Source organism: Phascolarctos cinereus, unplaced genomic scaffold (genome assembly GCF_003287225.1).
Source record: "Phascolarctos cinereus isolate Bilbo 61053 unplaced genomic scaffold, phaCin_HiC Scaffold_7;HRSCAF=346, whole genome shotgun sequence".
NCBI classification, from domain to species: Eukaryota; Metazoa; Chordata; class Mammalia; order Diprotodontia; family Phascolarctidae; genus Phascolarctos; species Phascolarctos cinereus.
In genome coordinates, this window is record NW_027556180.1 from 66,864,264 (window position 1) to 66,884,667 (window position 20,404).

The 20,404-nt window shown below is 42.8% G+C and overlaps 1 protein-coding gene across 6 annotated transcripts in view; it reads left to right on the top strand.

Annotated features, from left to right (window-relative positions):
- Nucleotides 1–20,404, top strand: part of NHEJ1 (non-homologous end joining factor 1) — a 114,296-nt gene that overhangs the window by 93,118 nt on the left and 774 nt on the right. For all 6 annotated transcript variants that reach the window (XM_078147310.1, XM_021002848.2, XM_021002853.2 and 3 more), the window contains 2 exons: nucleotides 18,821–18,938; nucleotides 20,079–20,194. In XM_078147310.1, coding sequence (XP_078003436.1) covers nucleotides 18,821–18,938; nucleotides 20,079–20,194 — 234 coding nt within the window. The remainder of the gene's footprint in view (nucleotides 1–18,820; nucleotides 18,939–20,078; nucleotides 20,195–20,404) is intronic.

The following is a 20,404-nucleotide window of genomic DNA, read 5'->3' on the forward strand; positions in this document are numbered from 1 at the left end:
CATCCAACCTGGTGAAGAGCCATTCTGAACTTAGCCAGGCATTTTCTTACATCAGACATACAGTCCATCATGTGACTCATTTTTAAAAATACATTTTTATTGGTGTTTCTTGGTTTTTAACATCACTGAAAGTTCCCCCACTCTTTCCCCCTCTCCTTTCTAGAGAGCCATCACATGTAACAAATAATGTTTTATAAAAAAGTAACAAAAATAAGAGAAAATAAGCAAAATTAATCAGTTTGTCCAAAAAATCTAAAAATATGTGCAAGGTATTATATCCGTAGATCTCCCACCTCTGCAAAGCAGTAGGAGGGGCGTCTTTTATGTTTGTTCATTGTAATTTTGCAATATTTTTGTAGTTCTTTTTCATTTACAGTGTTGTAGTCAATTATATGTATTGTCTTCTTGGCTGTGTTTACTTCATTCTGCATTGATTCATATCAGTTTTTCCATGCTTCTCTGTATTCATCATATTTGCCATTTCTTACAACGTAGTAATATTCCCTTACGTTCATGTGCTACAATTTGTTTAGCCATTTTCTATCAAAGACCATCTATTTCATATACATTCTTTACTATCACGAAAGTGCTGCCATAAATGTATTGGTGTCTATGGGGACCTGGCCCATTCCTAAAGTGTCTCTGGCTTTGTGTAGTATCTGTGTACTTAATTTCCATTGGCCCAGCCTTTGAGAACTCGGGATAGCTTTTCCATTATAATGAAGCATTGGAAGAGTACTATTAACTGGAATATATAATTAACCACAACAGCCCATTTCCAACCCTGCCAGGTAAGTTATTTAGTTAGTTTGGCTGAATCTTTCAGTTTCCTTCCTTGCTCCCCAACCTCTCCCCCTAGCATCATGCAGTTCCATGACTCTGGTGGTTGGCCCCTGATGTTTATCATGCCTATCCTTTGTCTCTTCCCTGGCTGATATCTGGGCTTCCCTTTCCTTAATTATCTCTTTATGGCTTTGGGTCATTTAATTTGCTGAATTCTTCTTGCCTTCCTAAGACTTCAGTTGCTTTTACATCACTTCTGGGAGAGGCTAACCTGAGGAATGAGTCCAGGATTCCATTCATTTCAAAGTCACCACAACTGGGTTTCCTTTCAGCATCATTTTCTCCTGGGAACATTTCCAAGGCTATCCTTACTCTCTAGGATACTTTTCATGGGCTGAAGAGGAGGGGAATGATCTGGTCTTAAGTGGCAGTTTTTCCATTTTTCCTGCTACCTTTTCTTGTGTAGCATCTGATTACTATCTTGCCTATTCTAGTGAGTTTTTTAGTTTTATTTCTTTCTCCTCATACTTGGAAAAATATGTGGGCTTTTTTGAGAGGCACATAAATATGAGTGCCATTTGCTCATTGTTCTTCCTTTTTGAAAGAACTCTTGGTGTCTCAGACTGTCATCAAGAGAGATCCCCCACAAGGCTTATTCTGCCTTTCTTGAGCCTTATGCTCTAGAGAACCCCCACAGATGTCCCGTACATAAGTTTTATCTCTGCCTGGTTTTGTTGCTATATTTTAGTATCTGAAACTGATAGATTAACTGCGTGATAATTTTTTTCTTCTGGGCATCGTGTTATGTAGTGCAAAGAATGCTGGACTTAGAGACTCCTGCTCTCAACATAAGTTGGGTGACCATGGACAAGTCATTTAACGTCTTTGAGTGTATGCCTTTACCTGTAAAATGAGGATAATGCCTGCAATCTATACTTCATAAGGTTTGTTTTGGGGCAGCTAGGTGGCACAGGGGATAGAGCACCAGACCTGGAGTCAGGAGGACCTGAGTTCAAATCCAGCCTCAGACACATAATACTCACTAGCTGTGTGACCCTGGGCAAGTCACTTAACCCCAATTGCCTAAATAAATAAATTTTTTTAAAAAAAGGTTTATTTTGAGGTTCAGATGAGATGATAAACTTTGTAAAGCTTCAAATGTGAGTTACTTTTGTCAGTCCTTCCTAGCAAGGGGGTCTTCAGCTTCCTGTTGAATGTGGAGTTTGTTGCTCAGTTCTTGGAAGCAAGGCCTCTGACAATTCAGCTTTAACTATGTTTGTGTTGACTTTATACTCCTCAGGACCCTGTTTCAGTTCCCAAGCTAAAGAGATTTCGAGTTATTCAATCAGTAATACTGTTGAAGGACCACTTTTTAAAATTACAATTTTCAGATAATTATTTTTCCCTTTGAAAAAAAGATTTTTTTATTGATACTTTAGTTTTTACATCATGTATATTCCCCTCCTTCCCAGAAAGCCATCCCTTATAACAAAGATTTTTTTTAAAAAAGAAAAAAATTAGCAAAACTAATCAGTGCATTGAAAAATCTGACATTAGACACAATGTTCCACACCTGTAAACCCTTACATCTGCAAAGTGGCAGGGTCAGGTACCTTCTTATATCACTTGGAATGACCATTATGTGCAGGGCATTGTGTTTTATCATTTAGAGAGCCGTTGCTGAGAACTGGTGGTTAGGCAGAGGGAGCTACTAGATATGTCGCTGCTAACAGTGAAAACTTATTATCTTTTGATCCCAATGGCAGGCATCTATAGTCATCCCATCTATCCAGCTTCTTGAAGGGAATTGGAGAAGATATCATAGATGCTTGATGGTTGGAATTAATCATGAAATTGGGAATAAAAGCCTTGGGTCTTGATTACCAGCCTAGAACTCTATATGTTGTCCCATTGATACCTGTCATCTTTAATGGAAGTGCTCCACCTGGCCCTTTTCTTTCACACATTTTGCCAAAAGCCACCTAAATGGCTTATTCACTAGTAACTAAGAAAGGAGGAAGGCTACCTGATGAATATTCTCCTTCTCCTCCCTCTCTAGGGTACCCTCGAGGCATCTTTCTCGGAAGGGACATATTCAGCCTCTGTGTCTGTTGGCCTGGCTTTCATTTGTCCCTCACTCCTTTGCTCAGATGCCCTTCTGCTCAAGCTGCAGACTTTCGGGGGGTTTGCTGTTCTCTGAATTGGGGGTAAGAGAGGAATAAAATTCCTCTCCCACTCATTTTCTCTGCTTTGATGAGTAGAGGGCCAAGCACCTGACAAGAGTGTTTTATTGTCAACAGGTGTCCAGGATGCCCTGTAACCAGAGCCTGGATACAGCCCTTTACTCATCTACTCACCTGAAGATGAACCCTGGGGCAGTTATTCTGCTGCCCAGGGTCAGCATGGAGTCAGGGCTATCTGCTTCTGCCCCCAGGCTGGATAGGTCCCCTGTGAACCTAAGGGTAGTGGTTAGTCAAATCAGCAGAGCAACTACTTCCGACACAGATAGGTGGACTATATTAATGGTAAATTCTACATTCGTGACCAGCACATGGTTTCCTCCCTCATAAAACCTGGAGCAAAGAAGGCATGTGATATTACTTTATCCAGAGATGATTTAGGCATTAGAAATAGTTCAGATCAAGTGGGTCACATCAGGAAGGAAAAACATTCAGTTGAGAAACCAAAGAACTAAAGAATAATTCCTACTCTTGAGTCTCAAACAAGTGCTCATCCAGAAGGGAGAAAGAAGCACAACTTCCTCAGGCATTTTTCCCCCTAGGAGGTCCTGCCCTTTAGCTTGTTAATTGGAAGTCACTTTTCCCTTTGTGCCTGTCTTATAACCTAGTTATCATCCTCATCTGCTTGCCATAGTTCTAGGTTAAACCAGAATTAAAGCACACATCCCATATGTGCTTTCTCCTTGTCCTCAGTCTTTTCTGGAAGTTCCTTAGTCCCCTAGTTAGGCCTGTTCAACTTTGACTAACTTCCCGGGGCTCTGGAATGCAGGGCAGCCATTGGCATGAATCCAGCCCAAACACTCTGCCCAGTGGGCTGGGCAGAAGCCGATAAGAATGAGCACTTTGAAAATACACAATCTGGCTCAGGCAGCAGGTAACTCCTGCGTAACCACTGACCTTCTAGTTCTCTGACCTCCTTAACCCCTGACTACCTAGCTCTTCTAATCTTCTTATTGACTTGGAAGTTAGCTGCTTATTTTAAATTTATTTCTTACCATTCCTCCCTGACCCTACAAAAGCTTCTTTGCCCATTTCTTTCGATGGTGTCATCAAGTGGGGTGCTAAGGTCTCTACATACAGCTGGCTTACTCTTGCTGAGAGCATAGGTGTGGACGTGTGTTGATTTGGTAGGCTTTGTACACTTTAGTCTCTGTAGCAACTGCAGATTTTAGTCTCAACTTCAAGGAATTTTGCATTTTTTTAATTTAGATTGTTGATTTGGTTTTGTTTTTAGTTGATTTTTTTTGATGATTGAGAAATGTTGAACCACTCTAAAAAGAGCATTCCAGAGACCCTAACCCCCTAGCTCTCATATATTTTTTAACCTTTCTGCCTTGCCCACAAGGGCTTAATAATCTAATGAGAGGAGAAGCCAGACAAGCGTCAGGGGACAGCATAGTGGGAGTTAGAGAAGTAAGCACTCCATGTAGCGGTCAAGGTTACCCACTGCTTCTCCCCATTTTCATTTTACCTAATTTAAGATGCTTTCCTGGCTGATCTTTGAACAGGTTTGGTTTCCTTTGCTGGCTAGTTGAGTTTCTCCTGAAAATTTCTGCAGACTTAAGGTTTTGACAGTATTGTGACATCTGCATTAGGTAATCATCTTATGCCATGTTGTTATTGTGCCTCATGCTTAACATTTGTGTTTTTGAGCTATGTTTTAGGTTTGACTTTAACAGGGAAGGTATAGAATGGCCCCTACTTACTCAGAGAGTTTAACATCATCATCACCATCATCATCATCATCATCCCACTTACTGAGGCCTCTCTTAGCTTCAGGAATTGCTAAGAGCTATGGAATTTACAGAATTCAGATTAGCCACAGCCTAGGACTTTAGGAAGGTTATAATCTAGTGGGAAGATAATGGTCACAGGTACACAGAGATAGGTTATAAATGCTTGGGTTGGTTAGGTTGGTTTCTTAGAAAGTGGTATTAATGAGCCAAAAATCATTGGCTTCTTTCTCAGATTTACTTGGTGGCTTTGCTATTCCTTCAGCACTATGGCCATAGACTAAATTAAAATCCTGCCCAGCTATCTAGCTAATGTGTGCTATTAATCATCAAAGGGACAAGGCAGGAGAGTATGAATGGACCATTCCTGCTATCAGTAGAATTCATTCAAGGCATGAATCCTACTGATAGCGAATTCAATTCCACGAGCATTTTTTAAGCTCCTGCTATTTGCAAAGCAATATGAATGAAAAGCTCTGGGTATACAGTAACAAAAATGAAAAAGATCTTTATATAGAATATAATAAGTATGTAGAGATTACATACAAGATGTGAGTACTATATTAACATCTGTATATATCGTAGGGGAATAAAATGGCCATATTGGGTGCTATGGGTTAGTGATTAGCTATGGACAATTCTAGGGTAAGAAGGGAACATTTCTTGGAGGAAATGAATTTTGAGTCACACTCTAAAAGATGGGAGGTACCTAGATTGCCTCAAGACTCTTTCTTCTCTAATCTATCCTTTACATAGCTGCTAAATTGATTTTCCCAACCTACAAATCCGATCAAGTCATTCTCATAGTAAGTATATTCCGATGGCTCCCTGTTGATCCCAGGGTCAAATATAAACTACTGTATTAGGGATTTAAAGACTTACACAATCAAAATCAAAATACCTGAACTAATAGAGGACCAAGTAAGTATCTTAAATAATCAAATCTCAGAAAAAAAAAAAACCTGGGGCAGCTAGGTGGCGCAGTGGATAGAGCACCGGCCCTGAAGTCAGGAGGACCTGAGTTCAAATGCAGCCTCAGACACATAACACTTACTAGCTGTGTGACCCTTGGGCAAGTCACTTGACCCCGTTGTCTAGCAAAACAAAAAAAAAACCTGATTGTAATTGAACTACCAAAGAGGAAAAAAACCTAGTTGTGATGGAGTTATAGAATTCTATCATAGTTTTAAAGAACAATTAGTACAAATACTGTACAAATTATTCTAAAAAATTGAAAAAGAAAGCAACTGACCAGACTCCTTTTATGAAATGTAGTCCTAATATCTAAACCAGAAAAGCATAAAACACAGGACTTTTGACCAATACAGGTAATGAATGTTGGTTCAAAAGTTTTAAGTAAAATCCTACAGCAATTAATCAAGAAATGATTCATATGACCTATACTTGGGATGCAAGGATGGTTCAACATCAGGAAAACAATCAACATACTTATATTAAAAAATAAAGACATTCGAAGCCACATAATTATCTCAGTAGATGCAAAAAGTCTTTTGACAAAGTACAACACTCATTTAAGCTGAAAATCCTATAAAGTATAGGTGCAGGGGTGGGGAACCTGTGACCTCAAGGGCACGTATGGCCCTCTAGGGCTTCAAGCGGGGCCCTTTGACTGAATCTAAATTTTTGTTCTGTGAAGTTTGGATTCAGTCAAAAGGCTGTACTTGAGGACCTAGAGGGCCACTTGTGACCTCGAGGCCAAAGGTTCACCACCCCTGAGAGGGACCTTTTTTAATATAAAAACTATCTCAAAGCAGGCATTATATGCAGTGGGGATAAACTACAAGCTTTCACAGTAAATAGAGAAGTAAAGCAAAGATGCCCACTGTCCTCACTACTATTTGGTATAGTTCTGGAAATGCTGGCAATGTATAGCAATAAAACTAGGAGAAAGAAATAAAAGTACCTCTATTTGCTGATGACATGATGGTTTAGTTAGAAAATCCTAGGGCATCAGCAAAGATACTAATTGAGACAATAGCTTCAGCAAAATTGGAGGCTATGAAATAAACCCTCAAATCCATTTTCAGATAACTGCAAAATGCATAAAACATTCAGGAATCAGTCTACCAAAGTATACAGCATCCTTGTCTAGATTCAACTACAAAGTGCTCCTTAAAGAAATGAAGAACTACTTAGATAGCTGGAGGAGTATTCGGTGTCCATGAACACTGGAACATAACAATGTAATAACAATAATACCAAAGTTGATTTAAAGTTTTAATGTTATATCAATCAAATCATCATAGGGATACTTTACAAAATTTGATAAAATAATACCCAAATTCATTTGGAAAAATAAGAGATCTAGAATATCAAGAGAAATGATAAAGGAGATAGAGATGAAGGAGGATTAGTATTTCCAGACCTCAACTATATTATAAAACAGCAGTCATTGAAACCATCTGGAATTGGTTAAAAAATAGAGAAGTGCATCAGCGAAACAGACCAGACAAGGGGGAATCAGAAACAATGGAACTCAACAACAGAGTGTGTGATAAACTAGAAAACATAAATTACCCTATTTGATAAAAACTGCTTGGAAAATTAGAGAGCAATCTGGTAGAAATTATGCTTAGATCAATCCATTAGTGGGTATTCTGGAATACATTTTAAATGGATAAGCAACCTTAATATTAATGATCATATTATAGAAAAATTAGAAGAGAAGCAGGTAGTTAGTATATAATAGATTGCCCTACAATTGATATAATGTCAGCTAAGGTATTTGAAGAACAAGGGATGGTGGTAAGTGTTAAATCCTAAGAATCTTCTTGCAATCCATGTGCAGTGCTCTGAAGTAAGAGGTTGTTGTCCTAGATTTTACCACCTTTAAATGTGAGCTTCCACTGAGGGTGACTTCATTATACTAATCAAGGATAGGAAAGGTCCTTACTCTAATGGGCAGATTCACATGACATCACTTGCTTAGATATCTGTCTATCTATCTATCTATCTATCTATCTATCTATCTATCTATCTATCTATCTATCTATCCATCTATGGTTAATGTGTATTTATGCTTCTTCTAACTTGTGACCTGAATTAGGGAGTTTGGTGTAGATGTACTCAAGGAACTATTGCCTGAGGAAATGGCTGGTTTTCTGTCTAAATGCAAGGTGATTAATTTGTCTAGAGCTAACGAATCTGAAACGCTCACTCTGCTTATTTCCCTCATTCTTCTGCCATTTCTCTAAGCCCCACATTCACCTAACAGTTCCTCTAATGAGTAGAGATGACAAAAGGTGGTAGTAGGAAGGCTCATGGAAAGACAAGCACACTAATGCTTTGGTGGTCGAGCCGTGAATTAGTGCAACCATTCGGGGAAAGCAAGTTGGAATTATGCAAATAAAGTGGCCAAAATGTCCCAGAGGCTCCATCTTTGACCCAGAGATTTCACTGCTAGATATATACCCAAAGGAGGTCATTGGTAAGAAGAAAGTCCCCACATGCATCAAAATATTCATAGCAGCACTTTTTGAGGTAGCAAAGATCTGGAAACAGAGTAGATGCCCACTAATTGGGGGATGGCTAAACAAATTATGGTACATGAATGTAATAGAATATCACTGTGCTGTAAGAAGTGAATATGATAAATAGAGAGTAGCATGGAAAGCCTAATATGAGTGGATACAAAATAAAGTAAACAGAGCCAAGAAAACAATGTACATAATGATCACAAGAATGTTATTGGAAAGAACAATAATCACAAGATCAAAATTAACGTTGCAGAATTACAAAAAGCAAGCATGGCTTTAGGTAAGAGATATGAGAAAACATTTCCTTTAACCCATTTGCAGAAATAGGGGTCTATGGGTATGGAATTATTGTATTTTTTTCTATGAGTTGATTCGTTTTGCTGGGTTTTTTCCAGCAAATTCTTTTTAAAATATACTTTGTTATAAAGTGGCTCACTTTTGGAAAGGAGAAAAGGGGGAGGCATACAGATAAAAATGTAGGTGATGTAAAAAATGAGAGATATTAGTAAAAGTTTATTTTAAAAAACAGTATGTCCAGAATTATCAACTGACTTGGACACTAAGCTGTCTCATGCTTAGAGTTGTACTTTCTGGTTCTCTTTACTTTCTCGTCCACTTTGGGGCAGGCAGAGATTACTATAGAACCCAAGACACCTATTGTGGGGGAGCAATTTTACAGATGGAATGGGCTTAAATAGATCTAATGCCTGGCCATGCAGTCTCCCACAGGAGCTCTAGAATTCAGGCCATGTCATCTTTTGCTCTCTAACCAGCTGCCCTAACACCTCCAGGGTGACATTTCCCAGATTGAGAATATTTTCCTTCACAACTTCCTGCCACGTTTCCTGAGGTCTGGCCATTAATGCTAACAGTTTTGAGTCAATGATGTTTTGGGCCATTGGGACAATGGTGCTTGAGTCAGAAGCTAATTTTCCTCATCTCTTCTAATCTAATACATAGTTTGGAGTCTGTGGAAATGCGTTCACCACTCACAGGATCCAGTCTCCTTATCTTTGCTTGGGCATGGTTCACTTCTGAGATGGGACTTGGTAACTGTGCAAATGTAGGTTTAAAGTTGGATTGAGAGGTCAGTTGTAAAACCAAACAAAGCTGGAACATCTCACCCAATTTCTGTGGCTTGAGATTTCCAAGGACATGTTCAGAATTTGTTTGGCTACTTTTACTGTCTGCCAGTCCGGGGTGGGGGGGGAATCCAACAACAAACTGCTTCTTGGCCTAGAGGGCATTCAGCAGAATATTTTTGGTACAGACTAATGAACGCCAGGACAACCTCATCAGGTCGTCCCTAGCAGAAAGCTGGGTTTGGGATGAAGTCAGGTACGAGAAACAGCTGCCCAAGTAGAAGCCCAACATATTGAACTTGGAAGGTGTTGAGAGTTCAACACTGCCAAACTCAGTTTACTCCTTCCCCAAGGGACTGCAGGGAAGCCCTAAAACTCTCTCCAGCACCATGGTGGGGGTGGGTGGGCATGAGGAGGAGCTGTGTCAGAAGGGGTAGCACCATTTACTGCCCCAGCCCCTGACCACATACACTTTTGCCACCAGATTTAAATGAATTTGAGAGGGAAAAGATTTGTAGAAATGGCTTTGGGGTGCGCTTAGGTTAAGCACTGCTGGCTTTCTCTGGCTCAGTATCAGCTCTAGGTCTGTCAGCCCATGACTATCAGTAAGCGTTGGGATTTGGAGGTGCTAGAGGAAAAAGTCCTCAGAGCCCCAGCTTCTCTCTTGTACTCTGGAGGTAACTGCCAGCTTTCTGCTTTAAGCTGACAGACTACTCAGTGGGAGCAGGAAGGCTCAGCCCCCATCAAAGGTTACTATGAGGAAGGTACGTTGTTGTTTAGTCATGCCCAACTCTCTGTGACCCCATTTAGGGTTTTCTTGGTAAAGATACTGCGGTGGTTTGCCATTTCCTTCTCCAGCTTATTTTACAGATGAGGAAACTGAGGCAAACAGAGTAAAGTGACTTGCCAAGATCACATAGCTAATAAGTGTCTGAGGCTCGATTTGAACTCAGGAAGAGGAGTCTTCCAGATTCCAGACCTGGAGCTCTATCCACAGGTCGACGTTGTCCTTAACTTGTGCCAGGCCATTCCTCTCCCCCTACTCCTGCCCAGACCATTCAATGGCAGAGCTGAGGTTGAAGCTCAGAGTCCTACCTACTTAACCTTGATCCCCAAAGGCTTTATGTTTAGAAGTACCACTGGTAAATCTATTTCCTTAGTTCCATATATACTCAGTGTTTTTGGTATCATGCCTGCCTTGCCTTCTTTCTTCTCTTTTTCTCTCCTCCCTCCCCTTTCTACATATCTTTTTTCTTTGTCTCCACTCAGTTTTATCCATTGTTAACAGTTGCTATTTCATATGGGTCCTTGCTTTGACGTTCTGTTCCATGAATGGGCAGAAATGAAAGATGCCATTGTATGGCTGGCCATGAGGTGGAGGGTGCTGGGGATATTCCTTTTCCTGGTGACATCGGGTATGGCCAAGATCATAACTCCACTTGGAACTCTCTACATTCAGGCAACCACGTGTCGTTGAGTCCTGTAAATGGCAGCTTGGCCCATGGCAGAACCTGGACCTAGTCCCAGAGTTAGGAATAGAGTGAGGAGTAGAATGAAGTCAAAGGAGAGTGGAATCTCTTTCCTTCTGTCCCGGTACATCTACTTATGGGCCAGATCCCTCACTATGGGAACTGCAGCATTTTGCACTCTTTAGAATAGAATAGGATTTCTCAGGGTGGGGAGGGTCGGTGTGTTGCACCTGGTGGCAGAGGAACTGCCATCGCTGTGTTCCCAGCTGTCAGGCGTGTAATTTGGGGCGAAAGAGAATCCTCTTGTGGTGGCGATGCTCCCGAACACCCCGGCAGCTCCCTTAAATCACCCTGCAAGCCAGGGCCAGCTGCCTTCCCCTCTCCCTCCACAGCTGGTGGTGCTGCCCTCAGCCCATTGGCCTCCCTTCAGACAAGCCTTCCCTTGCCTCATTCCCCTTGGAGAAGGCATGCTAAAGTAGGCAATAGGGAGAGATTTCCGACTTCTCACCTCCCCAGTAAAGGAGCTGGAGCTCCCAATGAACTGGGGGAGGGGGAAGACTTCCTGTTCTTGGGGAAAGAAAACACAATTTGCCATTGCACTTGCTAGGAGGCTTGAAGAGCCTTCCTCCTCACCCCCTCCTCACTTTCCCTTTGTCCCCCTCTAGCCTTGGGCTTTGTGCTAAGCCAGGGTGGGCCAGGGACCCGTTGAGCTCTGCTCCTCCTTGGAGGGGTACTTGATGAGGGGGAGGAGAGACTTGTCAGGAATTTGGAAGGGTCACAGCTGGATCTGTTACCTTGAGAAGTTTCACCTTCTCTTTAAAGCTTCCCTGCACAGGCAGCCACTACAAAGCGTCCTTAGAAGAACAGCTTTCCCCTCCCCCACTCCCTTGGCTCTTATTTTTCTTTTGGGTAGAGCCTAGGGGTCTCCCGGTTATGACTGATGGACTCTGCTTGAAAAGGAGCTAACTTGTCTAGGATTTCTGCCTGTCCCTTAGATGTGAGCACCCCAGATATTAATTTTTGTGAATTTTTAGACCCCCTAATGGGGTACTAAAGTCTGAAGTGCCAGGCCTATCCTCTCTAGAGGGTATTTCTGCTTTTATCTGACAGATCACTGAAGGGGGCAGGAAGGAAAACAGCATCCATCCTAGGTTGCTCTGAGGAAGGTAGAGGGTGCCTCTTCCCACCTCAAACCTTTGGGCTATTTGCAGGCCTGAGAAGGGAGGAGAGATGTGGGCACTTAGAAAAGAAGGTAGTCCTAGCTGTGTCTAGGAGAGGATGTAGCTCTGCTGAGTAGTTGAAGCATGGTACAGTGGGGGAGGGGGGAATGGACAAGGAATCAAGATATGAGTCCCAGTCCTGATTCTGTCACTAATATCCTATTAGGCTGGACAAATCTCTTAACTTCTCTGGGCCTTAATATAGTTTTTGTTGAATGAAAGGATTGGAGACTAGATGAGCTTCTTAAGTTCATTCCTTCTCAAAAATTTTTTTGCTCTAATTCCGGTCTTCTTTTGTTCTTTCCTCCCTAACTCAGCCTCTGTGATCTTTGGCTGAGAAACCTGGGTGATTGAGGCTTCAGCTGATTCATACAAATCAGAATAATACTGGTATGATCTGGTAGATTCTTTCTCTCATAATTTCTTAAGCTATGTACTTATTATTTCTTTCTTTTCTTCCTTTTTTGTTTTGGCAATTGGGGTTAAGTGACTTGCCCAGGGTCACACAGCTAGTAAGTGTCAATGTTTGGTCTGAGGCCAGATTTGAACTCAGGTCCTCCTGACTTCAGGGCCGGTGCTCTATCCACTGTGCCACCTAGCTGCCCCTACTTATTATTTCTATTATATTTTCTTCACAGTTCCTGTGAAAGAACTATAGAAGGCTGCAGAATAATTCTATTTTGTAGGGCATGAACCTAAAATCCAGAAAGAGATCCAGTGGTTGGCTGGGGTCTCTTTGCAAGATAGATCTCCTCAGTCTGTCTATATCCTAAATCACTAAACTAAGGCTTCAAATCATTTCAGTCTTTGAAGTGAGGAAGCCCAGAACTCAGAGATGCTTAGGAGCTGGAAGTGTGTTGTGGTGATTATTTCATCGTCATCAGATGACATGTTAAGGACAGCAGTATCAAAGCCACTTAACCAGAGGCAGTCTGTGCTCTGGGCACTGAGACTGTGTTAGGCAGACCCAAACAAATCTAAACCAGACCAAACATAGAAGCACCGTCTGTCTCTCTTGTCTCTTGTGTGTAGCTCCTCAAGGGCAGAATATTTTGTATACATTGGGCATGATACCCAGGTCATCAAAGTTTCTAGTCATTGAAACTTCCAGTAGGAATGAATGGAGTAAATCCTGGGGGCAGCATGGATCAGAACATCTCTGGGATTCATCAAGGGTCCTATCGAGGAAGCTGCTCTTGAAGTGAAGAAAGGAAGGGAAAGAGGGCAGGTTGGGACTCAAAAAGATCTTTAGAAGACATGAAAATAACTTACCTCCCCCTTTTCCTCTGCCCTTATAAATTCTAACCATGAGGCCCAGAATTCAATTCAGTGAGAATTTGTTAAATGCCTCCTGTTAAAAGTCAGGCATTATGCAATGAGGATGCAAACCACAAGCACTAGAGATAAATATGAAGACAAAAATGAAATGGTCTCTCCCCTCCATGATTTCTTCAGCAAGCATTTATTAAGCACCTACTGTATACTAGGCATGGCACTAGAATCCAGGGATACAGAGACAAAAATGCACGGTCCCAATTCCTGAAGGAGCTTGTAACTGGAAGAATATTCTCTAAAAACACTTCCTGACATTGTGAGGACTTCACCTGTGACATACTGATAGCGTATAGTCTCCACTAGGCAGTTGCCACTGTGCCAAAGTCTCTGTCACTTACTGACACCGTCTCATTCTTTATGGCGACTTACAGACCTCCCTTCTTTCCTTTTGCCTGACTGTACCCCTGCAGTTGGAGTTAAGGAGCTTTTATGGGAAGAATAGAACTGGTTAGTCAAAGATGTAAAATGGACCAAGGAATAGGGTGAGGGTTGGACTAGCGTGTAGTGATGGTTTGAGGTAGGCAGTTATCTTCACAGACTACCCAACATCATTTCTGTAACATCTACCTGTGTTGTGACTCCCTTCTCAGGCCTTAGCTAGATTCTGTGTCTAGACCCTGTGTTCCCTCTTTACCCTAGGGTGTCGGTAGAGGAGATAATTGGGTCAAAGGACATATTGGACATTAATATCTTTGTGTCAGCACAGCATTCAGGATGTGTTAATATTGCTAGACCTGATTAGCACTGAGATAGGGCCACACATTTGTCCCAGTCATCCTTTTCCTGTGGAAAATGTTCTTTCTTGGTTTTCCCTTTTAATTAAAAAATTTGGGGATCCTCTCTTTGGGGGATAGTTCTGAACATTCCCAAATAGTCTTATGAGAGGGAGAGGACACTTTTGATGCTTTCTCTTGGGCGTCTGGACATACTTTGTGTGTGTGTGTGTTGGGGGCTGGGATTTTGCTTCAAATTTATTGCCTAAACTTGCACTTAGTAACTTATGTGATTAGCATGGGCCTAGGGTTCCCCTAGATTACCTTTCCTGTTGAACCTATGGATCTTCCCTTTAATAAAGCTTTTAGCATCAAGGATATTTACTTTGTGCTCTAGAAGGGTAAGAAGTCCTCTCCCAATCCCCACTTTGGTGATAGTTTGTCATAGTGGACCCCCCAAATCATAGGATTTAGAATTGTCAAGTATCTTAGAGTCCAACCCCGTCATTTTGTGAGTGAGTAAACTGAGGCCCAGAGACAGGAACAAACTTGCCCAAGGTCATAAAGATAATAATAAAGATTCGAGTTTAAATTTGAATCTATCCTCTGAGTCCAAATTCAGTTCTGTCCTATGATGCCTCTCACCATTTTTCTTGTTTTCTCTACTCTTGTTTTAGAGCGTGGTTTGAGGAAACCACAGAAAACCATGTGAAATATCAGTTGTCTTTTCTTTCCTCAGAGTAATTAAAGACAGGTGCCATAGTGGAAATTGCTTTTATCCTCAATCAGGAAACTCCTAACTCTTTTAGGAAGGAATCGAGAGAGGTCTGCACCCTCAGCTTTCATTGAATTTTCTAACCCTATAGGAGAAAAAAGTGGAGAAGGGCATCCCTTGTCCTTGAGGAGGTCACATGATGGGGGTTCTTCCTTGGACGTTGGCTGTGGGATGTTGTGACTGTCTGTGCTAGGTCCTTGAGGGCTATGCCAAGGCTGGGGCAGGAGGAGAGATTGCTGGGGAGGAGCTGCTCAAGGCTGAGACTCAGCTGGAGAACTCCATCCATATCTTTCTTTTTTCTTTCTTTGTCTCTCCTGCTTGAAATATTACTCTCCCTAGGATTATGGTAAATTATATAACAGGTTCCATACCATTATTGTCCTTGCCATACCTTACCCAGTGTTCTGAAGGCACCCTCTGTGAGAACTTTGGGAACTTCCAGGAAGAGAAACCTCTTTGGGAATTTTCTGATTAAATGTAGTGGTTAAAAGTGGTTCTGGGGGCAGCTAGGTGGCGCAGTGGATAGAACACCGGCCCTGGATTCAGGAGGACCTGAGTTCAAATCCGGCCTCAGACACATAACACTTACTAGCTGTGTGACCCTGGGCAAGTCACTTAACCCTATTGCCTAGCCAAAAGAAAAAAAGTAGTTCTGCTAAAGGCAGAGGCCTTTTTGGTGGGATCCTTGGAAGTCCTCCCTGTAAGAAATGAGTCTGGACACCAATGCAGATAGGAGTGGCTGCTGAATAGTAGAGCTGAAACCCTTGGGGAGTAGGCGGACTTGAATAGCGGACTAGAAGGGGAGATAAGAGATTCTGTAGGATGTAAATGTCTGATTTTCCTAAAAGCCTTTCTCCAGTAAAGCTGGGTCCAGAGTCCTTGAAGGATTAGAGATGGTGGAACATAGTACCCATTAAGCACACTGAGTGTTCACACTGAAATGGGGAGGGCCATTACAAATTCTAGGTGGATTGAGGAGATAAGAACTAATTAGAACATTCTGAAGGAAACTGATAGGAGAATCCTGGAGAAAAGGTTTCTTCTTTTTTTTCACTCTGGTGGTATTAACATTAATTGGGGAAGTAGGCTGCATTTGACAACTGTGGGAAGAGTGGAGTATCCCTAAGTCGATGAGCACAGCTTTTGAGGGCCATGCCTTCTGGCTGAGCTACGGTGCTTTCTCTTCTCTTTTCCCCCTCCCTACCTGGGCAGTGACCCGAATTGTGGCTGGTACACTTTGCTCCTTGCTCAGTCATTCTCAAGGCAGGGGGCACTGCTGTTTGCTTTTCTCTGAATCCTGACTGCAGCATTCTCCCTTTGATCTGTACCGACTGCCTTGGCCGGACTCTGCTATTGTCCTGCCTAGAAAGTTAATGTCTCTCTTTCCTAGGCTGAAGCTGCTGCGCTCGCCTCTTGTCTAGTTTGTTCTTTAAACCTGGTCTCAGGGATCAGTTATGCTAGGTAGGAGATAATAGAGTGATGCTCAGAGTGAGTGGACTATTCCTGCTTACCTTTGGCTAGGTTATTTGTCCCCTGAAGGAGGGCCAGATTGCTAGGACAGCTTGTCTCTTTGGGGGAAATTTCTCATTCAGCTAGTTAGTGGTATAGCCAGACGACTTTGAGTATATGCTTCCAGAACAACATTCATGTGTGTGATGTGGGGTGGTTGGTGGGGGAACATAGGGGATTGGTTAGCTTATCGATAATGGCTTTAAAGTATGACTATACTGAGTTCCTGAAACAGACTCTAACTTCCTTTCCTCTGGGCCCTCTGGGAACGAGTACTCAGGGAGCAGTCAGGACAAGTGGAAAGAAGGGGAACATAAAAGGGAAAAACCCAAGGCAACAATTGTAGGACTAAACTAGTAGCCTTAGGAAAGGGGAGGAGGGAAGGCTAGCATGGAGGTTATAGGTTTGGACTCTGGCCCAGGGCAACCTGGCTTCAGTGGCCTTTCATCTCTGACGTTTGGTTTGGAGGCCAAACACAGGGGCTGGGTAAAGATCATCCCAGGAACCTTTGAGACGGGATTATTGAGGCCCCCAGCAGCTTTATGGATTTGCTTTGCTCTAAGAGGAGGGCAGAGGGAGAGTTGGCTCAAGGGTCTCAACTATTCTCACTGGGTAGGCTTTATCTGTCCTATTTGTTTACTCAGGACAGTCCATGCTAGGGAAGCTGTGTGTGAATGACTGAGGCAGAGGCCATACATACTGAAAAGTATGGAGGAGAACCATGGAGATAGAAGTAGAGGCCAACCCTCGGCCTCTTAGATAACAGGACCCTTTTGCTGAAGAATAGAGTGCCCCTTTGTGGGGAGGTGAAAGGGAGGGGGCAGAGGCCTTGGCCTGGGGAAGAGGATGTTTTAGGTCTAAAATAGGCATCGCCTAGGAATTCCCCTTCCCCATTTCAGTGCATTTCCCAGGGCCCCTGGAGGCAGGCTGCCAAGGGGAAGGGCTATTCCCTTTTAGTGTGAGTCTGGGTCAAAAGCAGGGCTTAGACTCCAGGCTTGTTTCCTAATCTCTGACTCCAACCATTTAAAACTGCCTCTGCAGTGAAAAGTCCAAACCTGATAGAATCATACTTGGTGGGAGGGGACAACTGGCCAGAGTTTGTGTGGATGGGTGGGGTAGGGGTTGGGGAATGGAGATGAGCGTGATGCTGTATTTCCTGGTGATATCTCAAACCAGGTTCCTCAACTGCCTCTACCCTAGAAGGAAGTTGGATAAATTCCAAGAGATAGAGCTAAGTTTCTGATTCACGGTCACTTTGCTTTACTATTCTCCACTTCCTTCCTCTGCCCAGGCTTGGTTCCCAGGATCAAGTACCCCCAGAACAGAGGGATACTGACAGTGCTTACTGGTGGGCCAGGCCAGGTCTCTGTACTGAGTCCCATGTGGAGTGGTAGTGAGGCTGCCCCCCTTGGCAGTTTGGCTGGAAGCCACAGTGTGTGTGCACAGCTGCAGAGGGAACAGCTTAGGGCCCGGCCAGGGATTTGAAGCTACTTGTAGTATTGGTAGGTGGGGTTGTATTGAGGAGATACCCAGGCATTAGCAAGAGAACTATTAGGGATGCTGACTTAGCCTAGGAAGAAGAGAGGACTTTGTATGTGCTTTATCATGACCTCTATCTCTGCTGCCATTCTGCTAGATGATGGTGATGATGAAGGTGATGACGATTAGCTGACACTTGGATAGCACCCTACAGGTTCCCGTTGAAGTGCTTTCTTCACAGCTAAGCTGTGACCTTGGTGACGTAGAGTTTGAGAGATTCAGAGAATGTATAGCTTACTCTATTTACATGTCTAGTAAGCTGTGGACCTGGGACTTAAATCTGGCTCTTTTGCCTCTGAGGCCAGAGGCTGCTTCTCTTTGTGTCACAGAACTCTTCTGACCCCATTGTCTTCAGTGCCTCAAAAACCTCGTTTTGTATTTCCCATTTCCTTCATCCTTGATCCGTTTCTCCCACGCCATCCTCACCATGCCCAGGCTCCCACAGTCTATACTGCCTCTTTCTCTGCTCTTCCAAAGTTGGCCCCTTGTTTGCCATGGGCTCAAATCCGTTAGCTTTCACCTTTTCTCTAGATCATAGAGATTGACCGTGAGCTTGATTAAAATGATCCTCTGTTTAGTGGCAGATCTCCTAAGACAGATCTATCAGGGATAATCAAACTCCCCCAGGCTAGAGGCCCACAGGATGTAAATGAGATGATGAGATGGAATTAAGAATTGGGGAATAGGAAGGTGGAGACTCAGAGACACCTGCTAAAGGAAAAGTTCTAAGTAGGATTCTGCTATACAGTTGGGTCCTAATGGATTTGGAGCTCCAGGTCCCACACCAGACCAGCGTCTTACCTTCCTTCGGTAGGGATAGGGATGTCTCTTTTGAAGTTGATGCCAGCCCCACAGATGGAAAAGAGGGTTTCTAAGTTTCTTTTTTCTGTGCATGTCAATGACAAGGGTTTCATTTTTCCTATAGAATCTGCCAGAGGCATGCAGTATTGAGAATGGAAGATCCTTTGCTACGAAGCTGCAGAATCTCTACGTGACAATAACTAAACAAGGATTCCAGGCAGAACGAAAACGACAAGGTTCCGGTGAGCAGTTCAGTGGGGTTCTGCTCCTATTCTAGGTGTCTAGGGTGGGAGGGTGCACCAGATAAAGCTAATCCAGTCTTCCTGGGATGTGCCAGGGGTTGCCTGAGCCCTGGGCTGTGAGGTAGCAAGAAGGCTTTATTCCTTTTCTTTCTCTTATCTGCCTATCAGGCATCTTCATTTGTCATAAATGGACACTGAATTTCTCCAGGGTCCTTGAGAAGTCTGGATACTCATTGTGAGACTTGGGTCATAGGACTTTTCCAAGCTTGGAGAGAGCTGCAATTTGTGGCTGCCCAATTGCCACTGAGTTCTGCCCCACAGAGTATTAGTTAGCCTACCTTGATGTGTGCAAGGACCTCCTGTCCATCATGACTGAAACCTTCCAACAGCTAGCACTGTGGATGTGTCTCTTGGCAATTACTGTGAGGGTGGTTGGGGATTCAGAACCAGACAATGACCCTGTCTCTATCCCTCTTGGTTGGAGGGATATTTCTTTTTTTTTTCCCCCCACGGAAGCCTAGATTTATCTTTTTAAATAATTTATTTGTTTTTAGTTTTCAACATTCACTTCCATAAGATTTTGAGTTTTAAATTTTCTCCCCCTCCCTTTCTTCCCCCCTTCCCAAGATGGCATGCAATCTGATATAGGCTCTACTTCATATTAAGCATGTTTTCACATTAGTCATGATGTAAAGAAGATTTAAAACCAATGGGATGAACCACAAGAAAGAAGAAACAGAGCAAAACAACAAAAGAAAAGGAGAACAAATAGTATGCTTCCATCTGCATTCAGACTCCATAGTTCTTTCTCTGGATGTGGATAGCATTTTCCATTGTGAGTCTTTTGGAGTTGTCTTAGATCCTTGCATTGCTGAGAAGAGCTAAGTCTATCAAAGTTAGTTATCGCACAGTGTGGCTGTTACTGTGTGCAGTGTTCTCCTGGTTCTGCTCATTTCACTCAGCATCAGTTCATATAAGTCTTTGCTGGTTTTTCTGAAGTCCACCTGCTCATTATTTCTTACAGCACAATAGTATTCCATTACATTCATATACCACAACTTGTTCAGCCATTTTTCAGTTGATAGGCCTGGGGAGGGAGATTTCTTGACCTTTTGTCCAGTTTGACCTCTCTGATTCCAGGAGACTCCCAGGCCTCGGACAGGACTTCTTCCAGTGAAACTGATGGTATACTACTGAACCAGCCAGAGCAGCCCTTCTCTGCCCCATCCCCGTCTGTGCTTGAGACTTTGAATATGGTAAAAATCAGTGGCAACCTAGAACTTTTTTGAGACAGAACCTAAGGGTTCAGGAAATCAGCACCTAAAATCAGCCGAGTTCTTACCCCACTAGAGTTGCTGCCATGTTATTGTTCTCTTTTAAATGCTTAGAGATATGGACCATGACTGAATACTAGATGTCTAGAGAGAGAGAGACCCACACTTCTCCTCCACCCTTAGCCTTTTCTG